At 40.0% G+C, this 16,622-nt stretch overlaps 1 protein-coding gene across 1 annotated transcript; it reads right to left on the minus strand.

The window, feature by feature from the left end:
* Positions 1-361: 361 nt before the first annotated feature.
* On the minus strand, positions 362-15,453 carry SNAPC1 (small nuclear RNA activating complex polypeptide 1). The gene is made up of 10 exons (XM_087727500.1): positions 15,259-15,453; positions 12,954-13,113; positions 11,689-11,829; positions 9,709-9,816; positions 8,922-9,080; positions 8,346-8,414; positions 7,930-7,992; positions 5,937-6,081; positions 4,794-4,895; positions 362-2,190 (listed from the first exon to the last, which is right to left on the minus strand). Exons 1-10 carry the CDS (start codon positions 15,384-15,386, stop codon positions 2,156-2,158), a joined length of 1,110 nt encoding a protein of 369 aa, XP_087583626.1. The 5' UTR covers positions 15,387-15,453; the 3' UTR covers positions 362-2,155.
* Between the last annotated feature and the right edge of the window lie 1,169 nt (positions 15,454-16,622).

Here is a 16,622-nt window from a genome sequence, read left to right on the forward strand (position 1 = left end):
ACAGTTCTGTAGCAGACTTCTTTACCCACCTCCTCAGCTTGAGATCTGCAGCAATAGCAATAGCAGTTAGACTTATATACCGCTTCATAGGGCTTTCAGCCCTCTCTAAGCGGTTTACAGAGTCAGCATATTGCCCCCAACAACAATCCGGGTCCTCATTTTACCCACCTCGGAAGGATGGAAGGCTGAGTCAACCTTGAGCCGGTGAGATTAGAACCGCTGAACTGCAGATAACAGTCAGCTGAAGTGGCCTGCAGTACTGCAGCCTAACCACTGCGCCACCTCGGCTCTTCCGAGGTGCAACATGAGCAGATCTTCAAATGTGAATTTAAGAGAGTTCCTGTGCAGTTCAACTCATTAAAAATATACTAAAGATTTTATTGCTCAATTATTTAGGGCATTCATTTGAGCTGAAATGCTATGTTTCCCAGTTACAATACATTTGCTTAAACAGAATTAGTAGTTTTACAGAGAAAAATACAATCCACACACTGTTCTTTTAGAAAAGATGCCAGAAAAATGCCTTTACAAATGGAATTCTTTATCTTTCTGCCTTAGGCTGTAAAAGCAGAAATTCTTGTATTTTTGAGAAAGCTATAAGCTTAAGAATTTAAATATTTGAAATAAACAGCAAAAAGTCAAATTAACACAAGACATTTATAAGCAAATCAAAGGACTATGTGTCAGAGAGAGACTGTCCCAGTCAGAAGGAGGGTATCAAACGGGATCAGTCTGGAATTGTTGCCAAGATACAAGAAGGCAAAGTCTGACACCATCACCATCCCACTTAAATGCCATTGAACCTTACGTAGTCTTTCCCAGGGGCAAACTACCAGACTCGGAAGATTGCTATGAAATAGGCATAGAACAATAAACAGCAATTTGAATTCTTCACCTGTGGATAAAGATGGGACGGCCTAAAAAAATGGAAACATTGGGGGGGGGGGGGAAGAGATGAGTTTTCCCCATATTTTCCCAAAACTGCTGCTTGGTTTTCCCATCTCTACCTGTGGGTCTGGTCATCAGGCAAATTTGGAATAGGAGAACTTTTGCTATAAGATTTTGAAAATAATTAAACCAATATTCCAACAATCCTACAATGAAATAAAGACTAAGGTGATTAGTAGCAAAAGGAAAGACTACAAAATTTGTTTAAGGTTTAAAACAAATGTTTCAACATTAAAAAAAAAACATTTATGGATTTTTTTTGCTGGCATTAAGATTGAATGAAATGTTAATGATTTATGGATTTGCAGATGCATAATGGATGGGTTATGGGAAGAAGAGATGCTTGCTTGTAACCTTATGGGAGTGAAGAATTACTGAAGATCTGAAATGGCTTCTTTAAATAGTTTTCTTATTTCTTCCTTTTTCTTTGCACTTTTATTCTTTATTATTTTTGATTTCTGAGTTTAGTTTGCATTGTCTTTGACTGCTGTTATTAAAACAATATTGAAACAAGCAGGACAAAATTATGATTTCTTTCAACTTCTTATAATACATCACATTTCAGCCTGCCTGTAAATTTCAACCCTTAGTTTAAGCTAGGAACCATCTGGTTTTCTATCTTCTCCTTTGTGAAAAATCTAGAATCACATAAGGATCTTTCAGTCTAGTTCATAGTGCATTCCCCAAAGTTTTGCAGGAAAAAAAGCAGAGCTGAACTCCATAACCTTCAACAGTGCAAAAATGTTAAATCTTCTAATTCTTCAGAATGTTGTTTTGTTCTAGGTTCTTCTAACAATAACTTACAATTACAAATAAACCAATGGAAGCAGGAGTAATATACATACATAAAAAGCTACAACATACATATGCACTGCATTTACAAATCTGTTACTGTCCAGTACAAGTGGTTCTTCTTTCATGTAATTAACGTGGCTAAAGACTTTTTAAAAATGAAACTAACTTTTACCAAAATCTATTTTAAATATGAATAAAGAATCCATTATAATCTTCTATGAAGTAAATCATATGTAATGCTTAACAGAATTTACATAATGTCTTTTCTGCTTCTGTGCCTTCTTAACAAGTGTCAAGTTCACAACATAGCATGGTCACTCAGGGTCACTCAGATTGCCTCATTCCTGGCTGGAAAACATGGTTCATTCAGACAGATGATTCATCTATTACCATTTTCCCTTAAGATGCACTGTTAATGAGCCTTTTTCCTCTTGGTAGGTATGAAATCTGAAAATGGAAGAAACAAGACCATAGCTTATAGCTATGAACAAAAAGAACTCTATATTCAAATCTTAACAGTTTTTTTTTGTTTAAATTGACCAATAACAACTATTTTCAATCAACATAAAATGCCGTATTTTCCGGCATATAAGATGACTTTTTAACCCCCCCAAAATTATTTCAAAAATCATGGATCGTCTTATACGCCGGGTATAAGAAAGGCCATACCAAAAAACAAAAACAAAAGAAAAAGCAACACCGCCAAGCAAAAAGTTGCGCTGCCACTAGTGCAGACGCCAGCCTTTCAATCGTTAACCTCGGTGCTCCTCGCCTGGGCATGTGGATGGATGAGCGCTGGGATGGCTTAGTAAGGTCTGGCTGGTGGTCTGGAGCAGGAAGGCGCTGAGCTCAAACTACGAAAGCCCAGCAGCACAGAGGCCTTCAGCCGGCTCGCGGGTGCCTGAAATTAGATCATCTTATATGCCCAGTAGCCTTATACAGCGGAATATACGGTACTGATTTTCTCAATACATTTCACATGCATTAGTAAATTTAATGTTAGATATTTCATGTTCTTAGGGAGAAAATGACCAAATGATTACTTATATACCTTATTCTGAATCAATGCAATCAAAAATTATCTAGGCACCCTAACAATTCTGTAAACAACTGTATTCAGAAGTATAGAGTTTGGGTTCCTTGAAATTAAAGAAAAAATAGACTCCAGATTTTGACCCCATTTTTCCTGGAAACAATGGGATTTCTTTGTGGTTTCTCTCTAGAAACTAACCAGATGTGACCTTGCTTAGCTTTCTGTAATCTGTGTAGGTCAGCTATGTGCTATGCATGCTGTGGTGATGTTAAAAGCAGTACTTAGCAAGCATTGCAAATAGGTAATTGAGGATCACATCTTAGAAGGAAGAATGTAGTCCTTAGTGCTCTCTGAGCCTGGTTGTCTGCTTGCTGCAAACATTTAAACTAGGTAACATCTTCAGTGCTAGGAGGGAATAAAGTTTGCTAACTGTTTACATCAGGGGTCCTCAAACTTTTTTAATGGGAGGGGGGATTCACGGTCCCTCAAACTGTTGGAACCATATCAGCTGGATGGGTGTGGCTAGGTAGTCATGTGACTAGGTGGTTGTGGCTAGGTGGTCATGTGGCTAGGTGGTCATGTGACTGGGTGGGCATGGTCAATTTACCAGTCCATTTTGCCAATTTAGCAAATACAAATTAAACATTAATTTGTTTTGCTCCTGAGGTGTTTGCTTTTGTTTGCATGTTGCTCTTTTGGTTGATTTTTCTTTCTACTAGATCATTTTTTAAGTTGTTTAGGAGTCTAGTGGTCCACTTCAGGAAACTCAGTTTTGCAGCAATTCTTCTCCCTCTCTCTTGACAGGTAAATGTTCTAGCCTTTTTGTTTCCCTTTAGCTTTTTCATAAGCTCTTTTGGTGTATAAATATTGCCTATCTCAGGGGTCCCCAAGCCCTGAGCCACAGACCGGCATTGGGCTGCGACCCACCAAATGGTCAACCCATCAAATGGTCACTCACGCCCTCATCACCTCAAGACTTGACTACTGTAATGCGCTCTACATGGGGCGAGCGATAATGTTACACCCATCCTCCGCGAGCTGCACTGGCTCCTGATAGGTCTCCGAACGCGATTCAAGGTGCTGGTTATCACCTTTAAAGCCCTACATGGCTTAGGACCTGGATATCTACGAGACCGTCTTCTGCCACATACCTCCCAGCGTCCGATAAGATCTCACAGGATGGGCCTTCTCCGGGTGCCGTCGACTAGACAATGTCGTCTGGCGGCTCCTCGGGGGAGGGCCTTCTCTGTAGCTGCCCCGGCCCTATGGAACGATCTACCCCCAGAGTTCCGGACCCTCCCCACTCTCTCGGCCTTCCGAAAGGCCATTAAGACCTGGCTGTTCCGGCAGGCCTGGGGCTGTTGACCTCTTGAATGAGGTCCAGCCCCATTAAAGTTGAGTGCATGTTGTGTCTTTTTTTTTAACTTGCCTTGTCTTTCTATTTTAAATTTTTTAATATTCTTTTAAATTGTTTTTATGTAAGCCGCCCGGAGTCCTTCGGGATTGGGTGGCATATAAATTTATTAAACTTCAAACTTCACCAGGAACCATGCCACGCAAGCAAGCAAAGCCCCATTTGCTTATGTGCGGGATCCAGGCAGCACGTGAAACCACACCTTCCCCAAGTCTGCGGAAAACTGCCCTCCACAGAACTGTCCCTGGCAATCAAAATGTTGAGGACTGCTGGTCTATCTCAGTTTGCCTGTTGATGGCTGATTTGTCTGAATGCCAAATTTGCAGGAATTACTTTGTGTTTTTGGATGTAGCTTGGTCTAGAACACTTTGTTGAAAAATTGAGTTGTTCAATAACTGAGGAATTACATTACCTGTACATAAAAAAGGTTATAGTTTAACAGCTGAATGTTTTTCTCCAGTGTAATATTTGAAAACTTCTCAAATGGAAGAGAGAAGTGGTACTTAAGTAGGATTACTCATATATCTGTTTGTGTCAGAGATGGCTAAGAAGGATTTTTCCTTTTTGGTCAGAGGTATTGTGCAAAAGTGTACTATAACATACCTTCATCACTTGAGTGATCATTTCCTTCTTCTTCATCATCATCTCCAATCACAGGCATATTCAGTCTCTCAATATTTTCCTGTGCTGTCGGTAGTAAAGTTCCTGCAAAACAAACAAAATTAAAGAGAAATTTTCATTTCAGCTTTACTGAAATTAGATTATATCTTTGATAGCCAATCTTATAGGATACCCTTACATTGGAACAAGCAACATTTGAGGGATTTGGAACCATAATTCAGCTTTCCAAATTTCCAAAAGCTGCATCAAATGGTTAAGGTGTAATCAAGCAAGGGTGCTTGAAATTTTTGTTCCTTTTGAAAGATAATATTTATTTGTTTTTTTTAACTTCAGTTAGCAACTCTATGCAACTACAAAAGCAACAACTATCGTAATAATGTCAAAATACAATAACAATTACAGATTACTACAATTAATTGTAAAAACAGTTGTAATGTTTCTAAGAGCTCCATAACACACAAATCCGAAAGGCCTTCTGGAATAGACAACTTTCACAAGCAGGATAAATTTTTGACAGCCATCCATTTACAGAACTTGTTTTTCTAATAGATCCTCATTGCTGTAAACTTCTACAGAAGCAAAATGCAGACTGTGCCTTTAGTTAACTTTTGAAGATCAGCAGTTGAGTCAGAATGATTATTTTAGCTTATCTCATAACATATATGTTCCACCTTTGCATTCAAAAATACATAAATGATATGTATTGTCCCGAGCTTAAATTGGATTAAAATCTTCCCATATCATAATTGCAAAATCCTTCCCACTAGACAGGAGACTGTTACAACGATTTACAGATGAACTAATTCTCTTTCACCAGACCTTTTCATCAGTTATGAGACTGTTATGAAATAACACACAAACACACACACACACAAACAAAACTACAGGCAAATTATTTTGAAAAACAAGGAAGGACATTCATGAGTAATACATTTAAAAGTGGCAAGCACAATACAAGGCTATTTTTATTGATATATCACCCACCTTTATTATCAAACATTTACATCTCTTGTGTTATGGTACATCATTCACAATGCACAGAATGCACACTGATTAGGGGGCCTATACACCAGGGGCATTGTAGAAACAGCAATTTCCCCAGATTAATCCTACTATGCTAATTACCTCTCTTTTCCTGATGTTCTGACTTCTTTGCTGTTGGTAAACATTTCCTGACACTTCTTTTCCTAGGCAATCTGGTTTTCCCACAATTTGATCCCAGTCCAGAAGATTCCAGCCTAACTTGGCGATGTCGCCTAGACTTTGAAGCCTAAATAGATTTTCAGCCAGGGAAAGTGCAACAAGAAAAATATCCAAGCAATGAATACACAATAATATTGCTCTGAAAAACAAAGATGATGTTCCAATGAATTTATCATAAGGTATTTAATTCTGCCACTGTGTTTGTAAACTAATCATATTGCCATGTTCATCAAGAGCATCTTTACAACATAAATTAAATCCAAACCTAAGTCAAATGGTATAGGTAGGTTTAAAAGTGCACTAATGGAGAAAAGATACATTCTATTAACTATTAGGCTCTACTATCTGCAATTGGGGATACAAGCTTGAATATTGTTACGGTATTGCTTCCAGGGTAGATGGGGGTGGGGGATATGCAATTTCAAAAAGGAAACTTCTACTCAGCCCACTAGAGCGGACAGGCAGGGGATTCAATGGCTTGCCTTTCCTAAGAAGGTTCATGTAACAGGACCAAGAAGAAGGGCCTTCTCCATGTTGGCTCCCTCCAGCCCATCATCCCATGGAAATAGGATTGGTTCCCACTCTGACAAGGCCCTAAAGACTTTGCCAATGGGTTTAGACCCCAGAGTGGGATGGAACCCACCAAATGGCTTATCTGACTGACTGTTGTTGGGGGGGGGGATAGATTTTTGCTATTTTTATGTTGGATTTTCCTCTTTGTAAACCACCTGGAGTTATTGATAGTGAATTGGGCAGCTATATAAATTTCTTCAATAAAATCAATGGAATGAAGTGGTTTGCTGCCTCTTCTCTCCATGGCTACAGACAGTCTTCAACATACAACTATAATTTTACAGTTGTAAGTCATGGCAATCATTAAGTCAGGATTAAGCTGTTAAAACAATTGCAATTTGCCAACTTTATCTTTACATACCAAGAAAGCATGTTAAGGGTTACATTCAATGTTACCTAAGCAGATTTCTACTTATCAGCAGGACATCTTGTTTAGCACTAATTTAATTTGTCTGTTTCAAATGGCTTTTCTTACAAGCACACTGAAACACAGTTCAGCACTTACGTTCAGGTAATTATGGCCTTCAAGAGAGTCAGTGTGTTGTAGTGGTTAAAAGCATAAAGCTAGAAAGTGGGACACCATGCAGTCTAGTTCTGTCTTGGGCACAAAAGACAACCTTAGGCCAGTCACTTTCTCTTAGCTATAGGAAGAAAGCAATGGCAAACCGCTTCCAAAAACTTTGTGAAGAAAACAACAGGGATTCGTCTAGGGCTGTGATGGAGAACCTGTAGCACGTGTGCCCACTATGGCACACAGAGCCATTTTGCCTGGCACATGCGGCATCAGCCGTTCCTCTTCCGGGTTTCTGGCATGCATGCGCATATCACTGGCCTTTTTGCGTGCGGCAGTGCCGGAAACCGGAAGAGCTGGTCTTCCATTTTCCGGTGTGAGCATGCAGCCGGCAGCTGATCGACACGTGCCTATGCATGGCAATTACCAGAAGACTTGCCGGAAACCGGAATTAAGTTTTTCAGGGCAAGCATGCTCCCTGGGCAACTTTTCTTCCCGATTGTGGCCCAGACACACATGCACGCGCACAAAAGCTCCATTTTTGGTCTAGGTCAGTGGTTCTCAACCTGTGGGTTGAGACCCCTTTGGGGGTCAAACAACTCTTTCATAGGGTTGACCTAAGACCATCGGAAAACACTTTTTTTCGATGGTCTTAGGAACCGAAGCACCAATTTTATGGTTGGGGGTCACACAACATGAGGAACTGTATTAAAGGGTCATGGCATTGGGAAGGATGAGAACCATTGGTCTAGGGAGTCTCTAGGAGTTTTTAGTCTAGGGAATCTCTGGGAGTCATAGGCACAGAAAAAATTCCAGTCTTTACATACTTACTTGAGCAACTGCAGAATATGATCTGGATTTGATTTCAGCTAATGTTTGAGCTCTGCCAGATGCCTGAAAAGAGAAGATTGCCAATACAGTTTGAACTACCTTTTTTTACTTCTTGGCTTCTAATATTTTAACAATTTTCCATATCATGCACAAAAAAACTTGAAATATGCTAGAAATATATTATTTTTCTTTGTAAATAAATTACTGTTTCAAATACCTACTCAGCTTTGAGGACAATAAGGATAGCTATCCAGGGATAATCCATCCCCACCCTCCACCCACTGGCCTCTTCTTGGTTCTGTACTACAGAGCTGAATTAGAAATGACTACAAGGGACTTTTATAGTAAATTATATCCTATTAGGAATTCCTATAAATAAATTAAATATTCCACCATGATGATGATGATTTCCTTACATCAGACTCTTGGGAACAACCTTCTTTTCTGTTCCTTTTTTCATCATCTACAGTAGATAAAGGGGATTCCTGAAAAATAGATATTATTTAGATCCCAGAATACATTACATACACATTGGAGTTATACAGTTAAATCATTATACAGATGAAAGGTAACTTTCCTCTCCCAGAAATATCACAAGAGGACCCATGCATGTGCATAGAAAGCTGGTGAACTGCTACTCCATTTAAATGGTAAACTAGTTCCAACATCATTCATCAGGAATTTCGTGCCTCAAGAAGCAAGATTATGTCTGCCTCTGTCAACACGTCTTTGCAACATGTCTTTAAATATTAGCAGTTTAGAGTTGCCTCCATCTCAAAATCCTTCAGAAAGATCTCAAAGACAGATTTTTTTCCACAGGGCTATTGAAGCTTAATAGTTTATAAAAAGGTTATAAAAATAGCTTATATAAAGTGATCGGATTGATGCTGGAATTTTGTTCTTACATTATTATTTTTCTGATACTATGTAGTGAAATCCATTAGTTTATAGGACTTATACACCAATTTCTAAAGAAAAATGAAATTATATACCATTTTCTTTTTCTGCCACTGTTGATAATCCAGAATGATATCTTGGAACTTGGCTGCGAAATCATCTTTAATCAAACTGATAGCCTTATCAGGCTGACTTTGATCCATAGAGATCAGACATTTCATTTTTTTATAGTGCTCATGAATATTTTTTGTTTCCTTATAAGAGAAGCAGATAAAAAACAAAATTTGTTAATATCCCCATCAATAAAAATTGAGATTGTTGTCATATTTTTCTGTACATCCTGCTCTTAATGTTTCATCCAAAAAGAAAACATGATCAGTTCTGCATTCATATTAGGAATATATGCTAGTAAAACTAAGTTAAAAGATTTGGATCTGTGTCGGGTCATAAAATTGTTAGGGGAAAAAACTTGCTAACTAGAAGGTGCAAGTTATGAATATGCCTTTAGAAATTAAAAGAGATCGTAATATCTTTTTATATAAAACTTATCAGAGATCTCCTTTGTTTCTATGTTCTTTAACTTTTCAAAGGAATTCCTGGGGGAGATCAGATGGAGTTGGAGATCTCTCAAAATTCAGTTGTACTTCTTTTCCGGGTACTATGTGAAAATGGCCTGGCCTGGATTATAGCAAACAACTTGAGGTTCAAGCACCAAATATAATTCATACAAAGTATGGATTACATTCACAGAAAGATATTTGGATTATAAGGTTTTTTTTAGTGTTATATCTATTTCTCTGTAAAATTGTTTATGGATATCATTGTTACAGTGTATAGGACATAAGCCAAAAATAACCATGTTGCAAAAGATGTTAAGTATACCTCCAAGAAATTTTCATGGCAAAGCATGGCAACACGATCAGTAGGATCTCTGAATTCCCTCTTCATCTCAGTATTTGCATGCATGTTCTTTTTAGTCCTAAATGAAAGCTAAGAAAGAGAAGGTCATATCAGAATCAAAACAATAGGAAAAGCATGTATATGAATCACCCAACACGCATGAAATGTCAGGCCTTGTTAATGCCACAATAGCAGTAACTCTGAACAAATTCCAGTATTAACCAAAAAACTTCTTAATGAGGGGGGCACCAAGTGGAGCCACATTTTTCAAAACAACATCCATACCAGTGATATGCGGTGAAGCTTATGGCTGGTGAGGCACGGTGCTGGGCTGGCTGCAGGCTGGGGCAGCAGGCGGGCGGCGGCATCGGCAGCAGCATGAATGTCAGCCTCGGTGGCGGCCGGGCACTTTGCATCGCGGGAGCCGCCAAGCGCCTTTGCTGCAGACCCGGGTACGGTGCTGGGCTGGCCTGGGTCTGCAGCAAAGGCGCTTGGCGGTTTCCACGATGCAAAGTGCCCCACCGCCGCCAAGGCCAACATTCACGCCGATGCCGCCGCCCGCCTGCTGCCCCGGCCTGCAGCCAGCCCAGCAGTTAAGTCTGTGGGCTTTACTTCTCAGTAGCCCCATATTCGCTTACCATGTTTGTTGGCCATAAATTCCCAAGTGGCTTCCATATGCAGATTGCTTTAATTTCCCATGTCGGGGATGATAATAACAATAATGTCTTAATGCAGACTTAATCATTCTTAAGGGAGAGTTTTTGAAATAAGAGACCTCTAAGTCTTCTGACTATAGATGGTTCTGCTCTTGGCGACTCCCGCAATGCAAAGTGGAGAGTTCAACTTGCTCAGAGCATGAACTTTTCCAACACAGGCGCGTTTTACAAGCAAGGCTCCTGCTGCTAGATTGCGCAGTCGCTCAACTGCAAGGCATGATTCACTGCTCCCAGATCAGGAGGCGGGAGAATCACGTGCCTCCTTTGCATACGAACTTTTTCGCTTTTTAACCCTTGCTTAACTCTTAAAAGGCGAAAACTTCCTTATGCACAGGAGGCCCATAGTTCTCTTGCCTCCTCCTATAGTTAACACTAAGCAGACTCCAAGTCACTGTGACTTGGAGTCTGGCAGCAACTACCTTGGCTTTAATTATTTTTAAAAAATTCTTTAAAATTCTTTCCTTTTCCTCATGACTGGTGAGGCCACGCCTCCCCTGCCTCTAGTGACTGCACGTCCCTGATCCATACACTGTTACACATAATCCAAAGAACCATAGCAGATCAGAATTACTGCAGATCCCACCAGGTCCAATTAGGTCAAATTTTGCAGGAAATAGTTGAGGATTATGGGAAAAGCCAATCATTGTAGAAACAACAAGCATTCTAAACCAAGTTGTCAGCTCAATCTTTCTAATGTACCGTATTTTTCACTCCATAAGACGCACCTGACTGCAAGATGCACCTAGGTTTAGAGGAGGAAAACAAGAAAAAAAAATCAGGCGGAGCCTAAGAGGACCACAGATAGATGTCCTGTTATGTGCCAGCTCTGCCTACTGACTCCTACACTGTGGAAAAGAGACAGAAGAGGCGGGCAATGACAAAGACAGAACAGGCGGGATTCAGACTCTACCGCCACGGGCCAGCCTGAGGCACAATATTTTCTCTGTAAGACACACAGACATTTCTACCCACTTTTTGGGGGGGAGGGACTGCATCTTAAGGAGCGAAAAATAAGTTATTAATTGAAGAAGCATTTGTATGAGAAAGAAAACTGGATCTGTGCGAGAAAATCAATTTCTTCCATTGTCTTGTGATGCTTGGATATTGCAGGACAGAGAATAGGAAGCAAATACCAGACAGAAACAATCCCAAGTTTTGTTAGCAAAATGATAAGAAACCACCCATTCAGCCAGAAAATAGAGACGGTACAATGAGTACTTCTGTTAATATGGTTTTAATAACTCACAAATTTGGGCATTGCTGTGAAATAGAATGCTTTGTCCATCAGAAGTTTCCTGAAGATATATGCTGCATCATAGTGCTGGGCATCTAAAAGTTCCTGCTTGAATTTGCTGACTTCAGCCCAATCTTTAAGTGCAACCCTAATCTGAAATAAAAAACAAACAAAAATGTCATCAAACAAGTCAGCAACATACCCTGAAGTGTGAAGTAATTAAACAACCTATGTGGCTAACGAAAAGGATATTACAAAGGATGTCAGCACAGTCAGATACCTAAATCACCTAGCTCTAACTGAAACAACAAACTGGAATGCTATAGTTTATTCAGAATGCATGGAGTTGGGGTTTACATGGTCTTCTTACAATTAATTCCCAGAATATTTAACAGTAGGAGATTGAAAATATATTTCTAGACTTCATTGTTATATGATAGAAAGTTAAAAGAGAAAAGAAAATACCTCCTTTGAGTTTGACTCCTGATGTTATTTTCTTGGCAACAATACAGAAGTAATTTGCAGTGCCTTGTTATGGATTTTTTTTAAAAAAAAACCTCACACACTAGCCTATGGCCCAGGAATTTACTGGTGGTTTCCATCCCAGTAATCTGAAGTATCTGAATACTTTTTAAATTGAGATAATTTGTATGTACACATTTCTACATCCTGCTTTTTAAATTTATGTTTTATGTATATTGGCACTGTTTAACACAGTTCTGCAAAGAAATCCATTTTTAGCCCTATATGAGACAGCTGTGAGGCAAAAAATCAGAGCATACTATTCACTAGGTCAGCCTCCACGCTCATATCTTTTATATTAAATAAAATTTCAACTCCCCAAGAGTAAAGAACAGGGGTGTCAAACTTGATTTGATTGAGGGCCACATCACGCTTGTGTTTGACCTTGGGTGGGGGCATGGCCAGGATAGGCGTAGCCAGCTCGATCTTACTCGTGTGATCAAATGCCACTTTTGCTAGTAGCTTGTTTTGCTAACACTCTTCCAGCAAAAACAGAGTTCATGAGGGCTCATGACGGGCCTTCCGGGTTCCCATTTTTGGCTGGGACAGCCTCCTGCAGCATTTCGGGCAGCATTTTCACTGGCAGAGGCACTGTGGGCCAGTACTTCGCTGTTTCCAGGGTGGCCCCGCAGGTCAGATCTAAGCACCCCATGGGCTGGATCCAGCCTGCAGACCTTGAGTTTGACACCCCTGCTAAGAACATCAGTTACAACGCAAGATTACTGGAGAATGAATTAAAAGCAGTTTAAGATTACCTTTTGTTTTGGTTGACAGAGTTGTGTGTTGTACAAACCATATAGAAGATAAAGAGCACCAACTCGGATCTGGAAAGTGTAAGGAGGCAAAAAGTAGGGCCATACCAGGGCTAAAGCTTCTTTAGTGAACTTGATTTGCTCTGGAGTCCTTATTTTACCACTAAAGATCAGCACAAAAATAAAAAATACAAAATATATCAACCTCAACCAAAATGTAAAGTCTTAGTTCCAGAAAAAAATAATTATCAACTACCTACATCAAGGGGAAAAGATTGAAATATGCCATTTGCATATCAAATCTGCAGAAGTTCTGCTATAAATGTTAGTCACTTGTTTATTGCATTAACACCCGGAACATTTATAGAATAAGAAGTAGAACAAATTACATTTCTCTATATACCATGCTTGGAATTGATAATTACTTTATTTGAGCTTAAGAATTATTTAAAGCAGGAATACACTTTTTAAGAACTACTGGGGAGATTTTTTCCTGCAGTTGTAACTATCACCTAAGGGAGGTGGTGACTAAGGGACATGGTGGCTCAGTGGTTAAGACGCTGAGCTTGTCAATCAGAAAGGTCAGCAGTTCAGCAGTTTGAATCCCTAGCGCTGCGTAATGGAGTGAGCTTCTGTTACTTTTCCCAGCTTCTGCCAACCTAGCAGTGTAAAAATGCAAGTAGAAAAATAGGGACCACTTTGGTGGGACGGTAACAGCGCTCTGTGCACCTACTATCTAAATAATAAAGTGTCTATAGAAATTCTCTGTCATCCAGGTCATGGTTGTCCCAAAGGTGCTTTTTTCAAGAGGCAACTGGACTTTCTGGTTTTTCTTTGAAGACATTTTGCTTCTCATCAAGAAGCTTCCTCAGCTCTAAATAATTGAGTGGTAAGAATTTAAGAGTATTATATAAATATAGTTCTATTGGATCAATTGTATTAAGATTTATACTAACTCAATAAAAGGAAAAAATGTGGAAAAAGATAAATGTGCAGACAGAGGATTAAACTGCCAGAATGCCAAGCCAACATCCTTCATATGGATGCAGCAGCTGCCAAAAAGGCCAACACAGTTCTAGGCTGCATAAACAGAGGGATAGAATAGCTTGACTCCCTCTTTTTTGTGGCAGCCCCTGAGATATTGGAACACTGCTAACATGTTTCCCTTAGTCCTTCTTTTCATTAAACTAGACGTATCCAGTTCCTGCAACCGTTCTTCATGTTTTAGCCTCCAGTCCCCTAATCATCTTTGTTGCTCTTCTCTGCACTCTTTCTAGTCTCTCCACATCTTTTTTACATCGTGGCAATAGCAATAACAGTAGACTTATATACCGCTTCATAGGCCTTTCAGGCCTCTCTAAGCGGTTTACAGAGAGTCAGCATATTGCCCCCAACAATCTGGGTCCTCATTTTACCCACCTCGGAAGGATGGAAGGCTGAGTCAACCCTGAGCCGGTGAGATTTGAACCGCTGACCTGCTGATCTAGCAGTAGCCTGCAGTGCTGCTTTTAACCACTGCGCCACCGTGGCAACTAAACCTGAATGTAGTATTCCAAGTGTGGCCTTACCAAGGCATTATAAAGTGGTATTAAAACACTTCCCGTGATCTTGATTCTCCAAAGCATCTGAGGGTAGGACAAGGCGCAATGGGTGGAAACTAATCAAGGAGAGAAGCAACTTAGAACTATGGAGAAAGTTCCTGACAGTTAGAACAATTAATCAGTGGAGCAACTTGTCTCCAGAAATTGTGAATGCTGCAACACTGGACGTTTTTAAGAAGATGTTGGATAACCATTTGTCTGATTGGATAACCATTTGTCTGAAGTCGTGTAGGGCTTCCTGCCTAAGCAGAGGGTTGAACTAGAAGATCTCCAAGGTCCCTCCCAACTCTGCTATTCTAGTCTATTCTATTCTATATCTGGACGTTCTCCAAGTTGCAATTCCAATGCATCTAAATGGGGAAGGCTGCTCCAAAGAGATCATCTTTTCCATCCTATCTTTTCTCATCCTTAACTACAGTGACTAGGGAATGTGCAACTAAAACGTTAGGAAAGCACCATATAAAAAAGTGCAGGAATATTTCACTATTTCCCTTATCTCTGATTCACTATTTAAAGGCGGGGAGGGAAAGTGAAAAAGTGCGGAGGGGAGGCAGGGGAAATCCAACCGTATTCCAAATAAACTTTTCAGAAGTCTTGGCGTGCAGGCTCAGCACTCACAGGTGGAAAAGCCCCACCGCCGCTCTCGCTCTCTCTCTCCTGGGACGAGGGACTTGAAACCACGCAGAGCAAAGGAAAAAGGGACTCACTAAAAAATGGTGTCGAAACGGTTCTGCCTCCAGAGCAAGGCGAAATCTTCGAAGCGGACACTCTCGGCTTGCTGGAACCGAGTAAGCATCGCCTCACAGTCCGTCCTCAGCCCGGGCCACCCGTTCATGGTGCACGACCATCCGCCGTGCGGGAGAGCCCGCGGACGACACCACCGGCCCTCCGCCTCGGAGGGAGTCGACTGCGCATGCGCACACGGCGAACAAATACGCCTGCCTTAACTCGTTCTCCGGCCAAGGAAGGAAAACTTCGAATCTGCTTAAACGCCGACTCTCAATAAGGCGGCCTTCGAAAGAGTTAATCCAATCAGGGGGCGGAGGAAAAGAATCAAACCAATCCGGGTTAACTTTGGGTTCTTCGCTCCGCCCACAGCTTTTTCTTCCCTTTCAAGATGACTTTGGGGAGGATGACGTCACCGTCCTGGAAGGCGGAATGGGCGTCGTTTTATTTTTTTTGTGTTGGAATCGGAATGAATGAAGCGTCCTGGGAAGATATCAATTACTGGATTTTTTTTTTTGCTGCGATGTTACTTATTTAAGATTATCGATAAAAGAGAATATATATATATAACTCAGGGTTGAAATGAGGGCTCCTTGGTCCTCTCTGAGCTTGGTCGTCTTCTTGCAGACGTTTCATTACTCACCTAGTTTGGGTAGTGAAATGCCTGCAAGAAAACAACCGAGTTCAGAAAGCACCAAGGAGCCCTCATGTATTTATTTATTTATAAATAAATATTTATTACTTCCCTCAGTAATAAAAGAGAAACAGAGAGAAGCCCTACCTTAACATCGCTTGTGTTAATTTTCCAGCCCCCTGTCTGTGTTTTGCCAAATTAAAATTTTAACTGTCAGCGGAGGAGGAGAGTATTTGTGTTTGCACGTATGCATGCACACAAAAGCGGCGGTAAGTGTCGACATTTTATGAAGGAGTCAAAAAGCGAAAGGAATAATTATTTCTCTTTCCACTCTTCTCTGTTTTGAAATCTATTTCTATTGTAGTCATTAAAAGAAACGTTATGGTCTTTTTTTTTAATTGTATGCCACAAAGTAGTTTGAATAATAACATTGGAAATTCCCTGTTATTATTTAATCGACCTCTTAATGATTTCCTTAATAAGTGTCCAATCACTTATTATTTAAACGAACTTATGTAATAAAAATTCTGCATCTTCACAATTATTTCATTCACATAATTTGATATAAACAAGCAGTATATAATATTTATTAATTGATAATTATCTGCTCTCTTACCAGCATGGAGTGTATGGAATGAGTAGTATTTATATTTTGCTCTCATTTGTTCAAAGCACTAGTATTTACCGACTATCACAGATTGATTTAAAAGT

Source organism: Thamnophis sirtalis, unplaced genomic scaffold, assembly GCF_051295495.1.
Source record: "Thamnophis sirtalis isolate CommonGarterSnake01/CBP01778 unplaced genomic scaffold, rThaSir2_p1.2 scaffold_1, whole genome shotgun sequence".
Lineage (NCBI taxonomy): Eukaryota > Metazoa > Chordata > Lepidosauria > Squamata > Natricidae > Thamnophis > Thamnophis sirtalis.

Bases quoted from the DNA above. Each gene is read 5' to 3' on its own strand.
- SNAPC1 (XM_087727500.1), bottom strand. From the start codon at position 15,386: ATGAACGGGTGGCCCGGGCTGAGGACGGACTGTGAGGCGATGCTTACT. The intron at 11,830-12,953 runs GTAATCTTAAAC...TTTTTATTTCAG, and splicing joins TCTGTCAACCAAAACAAAAG to ATTAGGGTTGCACTTAAAGA. The intron at 8,415-8,921 runs GTATATAATTTC...TCTATTTTTCAG, and splicing joins AGTGGCAGAAAAAGAAAATG to GAATCCCCTTTATCTACTGT.